At 39.4% G+C, this 7,599-nt stretch overlaps 1 protein-coding gene across 4 annotated transcripts in view; it reads left to right on the top strand.

The window, feature by feature from the left end:
* OCLN (occludin) overlaps positions 1-7,359 on the top strand; it is a 49,504-nt gene extending 42,145 nt beyond the window's left edge. The window contains exons 6-9 of one of the 4 annotated variants that reach the window (XM_007457070.1): positions 1-49; positions 2,167-2,338; positions 5,185-5,226; positions 6,769-7,359. The exon at positions 1-49 is cut by the window's left edge and continues 179 nt beyond it. In XM_007457070.1, the coding sequence (XP_007457132.1) occupies positions 1-49; positions 2,167-2,338; positions 5,185-5,226; positions 6,769-6,870 (365 nt within the window). In that variant the 3' untranslated portion in view covers positions 6,871-7,359. Of the gene's footprint in view, positions 50-2,166; positions 2,339-5,184; positions 5,332-6,768 lie in introns of those variants that run through there. The other 3 variants (XM_007457069.1, XM_007457071.1, XM_007457068.1) reach the window with 3 other exon arrangements.
* The last annotated feature ends 240 nt before the right edge of the window (positions 7,360-7,599 follow it).

The raw sequence follows: 7,599 nt of genomic DNA, 5'->3' as shown, positions 1-7,599 counted from the left end.
ACCCGACGGGCGGCGAGTCCTGTGATGAGCTGGAGGAGGACTGGATCAGGTACTGGGGCGCCTCTTGCTGGAACCCCTTGTGCATCCGATGGTTGTACAACCAGGTTTTGGTGTTGTTGCCTCCTCAACTGGGGTGGGTGGTACAACTTCATTCTTTGCCAACCAGGGCTGGAGACAGTTTCTTGATATTTTTTTTCCCTTAGTACTCTTTTTTTTTTTTTTCCTGGTACACGGGCCTCTCACTGTTGCGGCCTCTGCCGTTGCGGAGCACAGGCCCCGGATGCGCAGGCTCAGCGGCCATGGCTCACGGGCCCGGCTGCTCCGTGGCATGTGGGATCTTCCCGGAGCAGGGCACGAACCCATGTCCCCTGCATCGGCAGGCAGACTCTCAACCACTGCGCCACCAGGGAAGCCCCCTTAGTACTCTTCTGTAATAAAGATTGACCTGGAGGGAATGTGTTTGGCTTAAAAGCACTTTGGCTTAAAAACATGTCGTAACACTTTCAGTGCACCTCCACAAAATGACTGATAAACTTCGCAAGTGCTGTATGCTTTTACCAATAGTCACCCAAGCAAGGTTTTTCAAGTAAATGACATACAAGTATAGAGGAACTTTGTTTTACTAATTATAAAATTCCGGACCAGTGCTATGGCTTTCCTTTGGCGTTTACTTTTAAGTTAAGCTTTCACGATGAGACCAGAGAGTCTTTTAAAAGTTTAATCCAGAGGACTTTGGCAAACAGTTTTGTAAACAGTGGAGTTAACAATTTTGTGTCGTGGTTAAGTTACTTTGTGTGTCAGTGGTTTTGTTATGGTCCATCATTGCCAGCTGTACTCGTGTATGACCTATAGCCTTTTTTTGCCCAAGTATTCTGAGGAATGGGACACAAATCAGAAACATTTGCTGTGTGAATTGTGGTTAATCAAAACATTGCTTCTCAAGGTATTAGGAGGGATGGATGGGGCAAGTATAGCTAGAAGTCCCATACTCACTGGTGGCTCTCATATTTCATCTCCCCCTTACCCCTCAAGAGTTTAGGCCTAGTTCAGTCATCTGTCTATAAAATATTTGCCTGTCTTGTATCATGCAAGATTTAAATGAAAACTTCCAGAAATTCTGAATTCTTGTTTCCCTTTTGAGCAAATCATTTAATTTCTCCTGTCTGTAAAATGAAGATATTTAGACTGTCTTAGATATGACATTTAAAATTCCATATTGCTATGAAGTTCCTTAGTCCCGTGAAACAATTCAGAGTATTTCCTCAGTGGATTATGGGTGGTTAATAGCATCACTGTCATATGTAAAGAATAGCTGGCATATTGAGAGATACAAGTGGTACAGAATTTCAGGTTTTTTTTCATAGTTTCCCACATTGCCAGATTATTTTTACAATGAGCGTGCATTTTCATACATGTACCTTTTAATGTATTTTTACAATCAAAGTGATTTCCATTAAGGAAAAACAAGACCCCCCCCTCCACCCCAACAAAAACAATGCTCAAAACAGTCTGAAAACTGTAGGTGGTAGCAGAAAACAGCCAGCTGCCAGTTAGCTGCTCTGCCACTGAAGTGATGAAAATATCCTTTGTGTTCCACAATTCCAGTTTTAACACTTTTAACGTAAGTATCCATTCTCATGTGGTGTTGTGTATTCAGAATAAATGAGCTCCTAAGACCACCCTGAAATTTCATAAATGATTTTCAACTTATTTCTAAAAATCAATAGGCATAGTTTTTTTTTTTTTAAATCATGAGTGGCAATGTAAGAAGCATAATCATTCTTAAAAGAACTCATTTGCATCCCACCTTTCTGTACCCATAAGCAACAACAACAAAAACAAAACCAAGGGCTTCCCTGGTGGCGCAGTGGTTGAGAGTCTGCCTGCCGATGCAGGGGACACGGGTTCATGCCCCGGTCCGGGAAGATCCCACACGCCGGGGCGGCTGGGCCTGTGAGCCATGGCCGCTGAGCCTGCGCGTCCGGGGCCTGTGCTCCGCAACGGGAGAGGCCACAACAGTGAGAGGCCCACGTACCGCAAAGAAAAAAAAAAACCAAGAGAATGTCATTCTCCACATCCCACCAGCTTATCATCTTTGAGGAAGAAGCAGTGGATCTTAGGTCTGCTAAGGATACATAAGTAATCATTTTCTCACTGAATTTTTAGGGAATATCCACCTATCACTTCGGATCAACAAAGACAACTCTACAAGAGGAATTTTGACACTGGCCTGCAGGAATACAAGAGCTTACAAGCAGAACTTGATGAGATCAATAAAGAACTCTCTCGTCTGGATAAAGAACTGGATGACTATAGAGAAGAAAGTGAAGAGTATATGGTAAATTGAAATCTGATAATTATATTATTACACAGAATTTTATTCTAGTCTATGGAGCTACATTATCCTTTATACTAATATTGATACAGATTTTGCTAGTAGTTATCAAACTAATTTCATTGAAGAGTAATTGAAATCAAGTCTTAGATTAAAGTCTTTCCAAACTGAAAAGTGTACTAACGTAGTTAAGAATTACAAAGCAATGGTCTGTGTGCATACTGGTTTGGCCAAAAAGTTCGTTTGGCTTCGTCCATAAGACATCCCTTCGTTCTTAAAAGAAAATCACTACATTAGTTTTTCTATTTATAAACAAAGTTTGCTCTTTCTGTAAAAATTTCAAATAATACAGAATTACATACAGAAAAATAAATTGCCTTAAATTTTGTCACCAAAATATTAGTTGTTAAAATGTCCCCTCCGTGCAGAAATGCACCTAGACACAATCTTTGATAAAGAATCCTAAGTTTTACTTATATCCTTCCTGCTTTTTTACTCAATAATAGTTTATAGCTCTTTTTTTTTTTTATCCCTTGATCACCTGGCTGGAGTAGTGTTTGTCCACGTAAAGTTACTCATTACCTTTTTTGTTTGTTTTTTTTTGTTTTTTTTGCGAAGCCTACTCATTACTTTTTAACCCCCATGTCCATATTGTGCTGTTTAGAAGGAAGTCACTATGCATAGATCACACTTAAGGACTGGGGAATTGTGCTCCAGCAGTATACCTATACAAATTATTTGGAATTTGTCTGCATGGGAAATTTGTCACTTCCTCCCATTTATTTAATCACTTATGTCAGTATTGACTCATGGATATTTGTTGTATACTTTGGGTTATAATCCAACACTATTTAGTTTTTTTTTTTTTTTTTTTTTTTTTTTCTTGCGTTATGCGGGCCTCTCACTGTTGTGGCCTCTCCCATTTGCGGAGCACAGGCTCCGGACGCGCAGGCTCAGCGGCCATGGCTCACGGGCCCAGCCGCTCCGCGGCATGTGCGATCTTCCCGAAACGGGGCACGAACCCGCGTCTCCTGCATCGGCAGGCGGACTCTCAAGCACTGCGCCACCAGGGAAGCCCACTATTTAGTTTTGTTGCTTGAATTGTTTTAGTTATAGGACCATTGGGAACTCTTTCGGTTGCCTCCTGTGTTTCTTTGAGATATCCCCATCACTGTGAAGGTTTTTCTTTTTAAATACTTACTGGCACTGTTTATATCTTGCTTTTTTATTCAGTGATAATTTATGGTTATCATTTCATGTCAATAATAAAGATCTACTTACTGAGAAAATATTTTTATGTGTTAAAAAAATAACTCCACAATTTTCAATTTTGTGGTTGTACCATAATTTACTTGAGTGATCCTCTATGAATAGACATTTAGGTATGTCTCCCCACTGCCACACATACACTCTGCCCCTACTAGTAATACACTGGTGAACCTCTCCATCCTTACACACTTACCCACTTATCTGCTAGAACGAATTCCAGAATGTGAAATTGCTGAGTCAGAGGTTAGTACATTTAAACTTTTGTTGCAAAAGTACCCTCCAGAAAGATTATATCACCTGTATTCCTGCTAGTAATGCTCTAGAGGCTCCTCTGACCCACATCTCACTAACATTTTATGTCTGAAAAATTACTGACTTGTGTCTTAGATACCAGTATTTAAACTTTTTTATCACATCATGTATTTATTGGAACTTCCTAGTCCTTTTATGAAATACTCTTTGCCTTTTTTTATTTTTTTTTTTTTTGCGGTACGCGGGCCTCTCACTGCTGTGGCCTCTCCCGTTGCGGAGCACAGGCTCCGGACGCGCAGGCTCAGCGGCCACAGCTCACGGGCCCAGCCGCTCCGCGGAATGTGGGGTCATCCCAGACTGGGGCACGAACCCGTGTCCCCTGCATCGGCAGGTGGACTCTCAACCACTGCGCCACCAGGGAAGCCCCCCCTCTGCCATTTTTAATTGGGGTGATCTGCTTTCCGGTTTCGAAGTATTTGCTTCATATATAGTTTGATTTATTTATTGTTTTCTTTTATGGCTTCTCTATGGTATCGTAAACCTTTCTTAATGCAATCAATGCTTATTCATTGTTACTGTGTCCTTGATGTGGAAGTGCTGAGGTTACAAAGACAAATCATGTTTCCACCCTCAAAGAGCTCATATTCAAAGAGAGAAACTGACACCTAAACAACTTTGACAATGGGACTAATGCCATATTTACATTATGTATAGAAAGTACTGTAACTAACTTCTCTGAGAAGGAATAAAGTCTTCTGAAGGCCTGGAGAGTTTAGGAGAGGCTTCACTGAGAGGTAACCAGTACACATTCTCCAGACAGTAGGGGAGGTACATGAGTACAGCTATAAGGGGAACATGATGGAAATCTGGAAGGATTAATGTGCTTAATTTTTTAAAGAATTGCAAATGGTGGACACTGAGACTGGAAAGGTAGGAGACTAGATTAGTAGAGAATTTAATGGAGTGCTCAGACCAGTTTTATAATGGGATGTAACCTGCTCAGAGCCGTGCTTTATGAAAAAGTTCTCTGGGGTCTACATGCCACGTGGACTGGCATGGGGAGAGATGAGAGGCAGCAGGACAGATAGTTACCTGTCTGTGTGAATGGAATGTGAGAAGTATTTTAATGTCATAAATTTCCTGTCACTGGATTCCTCAGGCCCTCCTACTGACCATAATAGTTTTGTGAACTTTAAGACTTCGTTATTTTAATTCCCTATATTTTTGTCATAAGATGACATTTTTAGCTTCAAAATATAACATCAGGAGTGTTATTTTTGAAAGAGAAAATGCCCCACTAAACATATTCCTTTGTTTCTCATTAATAGGCTGCTGCTGATGAATACAATAGACTGAAACAAGTTAAGGGAGTAAGTATCCCAGATTGTAAGCTTCTTTTAGGAAGAACTTATCTATTATGTGCTTTTCATTTAACCTTTAGAATGACTCTGAATACCTTGTCACACATGCACTGATTATAGACAAAAGGCCCTATAATTGCAAGATGAAAACTGTAAGAAGTTGGAACCTTAATTTCAGTTGTTTGCAACTACAACCAGCACTGATGCAAAAAAAAAAAAACAATTTGTTTTTTTAGTTTGAAGTATACATACAGAAAAATACACGGATCATAAGTATACAACTTGGTAAATTTTCACAGAGCAACCATACACCTTTTTACCTGGCATCCCGATAAAGAAATACATTTCATAGTACCCCTTGTATGCTCATCCAGTTTTTACACTCACCCCAGAGGTGACCACCATCCTAAGTTTTAACATCATGTATTAGTATTGCGTATTTTGAACTTTATATAAATTATAAACTTTATATAAATATAAATTACATACGTACAGTATGTAATTTGTGTGTGATTTCTTTTGCTCAGTATTGTTTGTGAGAATCATTCAGATGGTGGCATGAAGCAGTGGTTCATTTTTAAGTGTGTATGCACACAGGCACACATTTGCTAGGTATATACGTAGTCATGAAATTGCAAGGTCATTGAGCAAGTGGGGATCCTGCCTTGGGTAGGGACTGTCATCAGCATCCCTGGTTTGTGCCACTTTACATTCCTAACAAGCAGTGTAGATTCCTGTTGCTCCATATCCTTGCCAACACTTGGCATCATCAGTCTTCTTTTTTTTTTTCTCCTTTGGCCACACAGCGTGGCTTGTGGGATCTTAGTTCCCCAGCACGGGATCGAACCTGGGCCCTCAGCAATAAAAGCACAGAGTCCCAACCACCCACTGGACTGCCAGGGAAGTTTCCCAGCATCATCAGTCTTTATTGCCCTAAAACAGTTTTGGTTTTTAAAAGACTTTATATTAATTTTTTAAATTCCAGAAGTCATTAATTTTTTTTTTGGCTGTGCTGTGCAGCTTGTGGGATCTTAGTTCCCAGACCAGGGATCAAACCCGGGCCCACGGCAGTGAAAGTGCCAAGTCTTAACCGCTGGACCACCAGGGAATTCCCAGAACGTCATGAATTTAAATTCAAGAGTTTAAAAACGTACATATTAAAATTTCCTGTCTCCCCATTTACCCCGTTTCTTTATTCTAAGTAACCCCAGTTTCTTGTTTTACTGATTTTTATTTTATTTTAAATCATGTTTTAGCAAAAAAAGGCCGATAAATTTTCTTGGTGACTTTACAAATCATTAGAAATGAGTGTATCCTTTGTAAAACTCAGGTTAGAAGATATGATTGAGAAAAGAGAATCAGCTGCTCATGTGGTTAGAGATAACTGCCAGGTGCCTTATGCATGTTACTTCATTTAACACTCCCTGCAATTCTATATGACTAATGCTCCCTTTTTGTTGTTGTTCACCTCTGCCTTCCCAGCAGCTAAAACATAACTCGTTTTTAGTTTGTTAAATTTACATGATTCTTTTTTCTTTCCTCCTTTTTTAGTCTGCAGATTACAAAAGTAAGAGGAATTATTGCAAGCAGTTGAAGAGCAAATTGTCACACATTAAGAAGATGGTTGGAGATTATGATCGACGGAAAACATAGACAGCAGATGCCATATTGTTAGGTTAAGAAGTATCTGACTGACATCTCTGCAATGTTATCAGGAGTCAAAATGACTTTGGACTCTAAGCTGGGAGGCCAAATCTTTGTGATCATTACAGAGTTTTGGTAGTTTTAATATCATCAGTATTGAATGATATCATCAGTATATCATCATCATTTTATAAATAGCTTTTGATAATCAACTGGGCTGAACACTCCAAGTAAGGACTTTATGCTTTAAACATTGGTTCTTGTATTAAGAACTTGTGTTTGAGGTTTTTAAACCTTTAAGGAAGGTCCTGGAGTACACTGTGCTGTGAACTTTCACACCCTAGGCAATCAGGTCTTAATACCTACGTATGTTCATTGGGTCTTGTAGGGCATAGTTTAATTTTCCCAGAATTCTCCCTTCAGATAACTGTTACTTATAATCATTTATTTTCAGATAAGGAAACTGGAGCCCTGCAATAAAGTCTCTGAAGTGAAACTACTTGTTGCCTAGCTTGCAGTTTTGGTTAAGTCTGTTTTATGACTCCATTGATAAAGTCCCTGGCCTTTTCCTATTTTAGCTACTATGGATACTGAGTCCTACCAGCCTCCCTATTGATTTTTTTCTGTGTATAAATGCTTAAGAGCTCTTTATTTCATGTTATCCTGGTAATAAAGATCATGTAAAAGTAACAAATGTGTGAAATTTGAAGATTGTAAATATATGTTTACTTTTTAAAA

This window comes from Lipotes vexillifer, unplaced genomic scaffold (genome assembly GCF_000442215.2).
Source record: "Lipotes vexillifer unplaced genomic scaffold, Lipotes_vexillifer_v1.1 scaffold241, whole genome shotgun sequence".
Taxonomy (NCBI): Eukaryota; Metazoa; Chordata; class Mammalia; order Artiodactyla; family Lipotidae; genus Lipotes; species Lipotes vexillifer.
The sequence above is the reverse complement of the archived record's forward strand: the minus strand, read 5'-3'. Positions and strand labels throughout refer to the sequence as shown.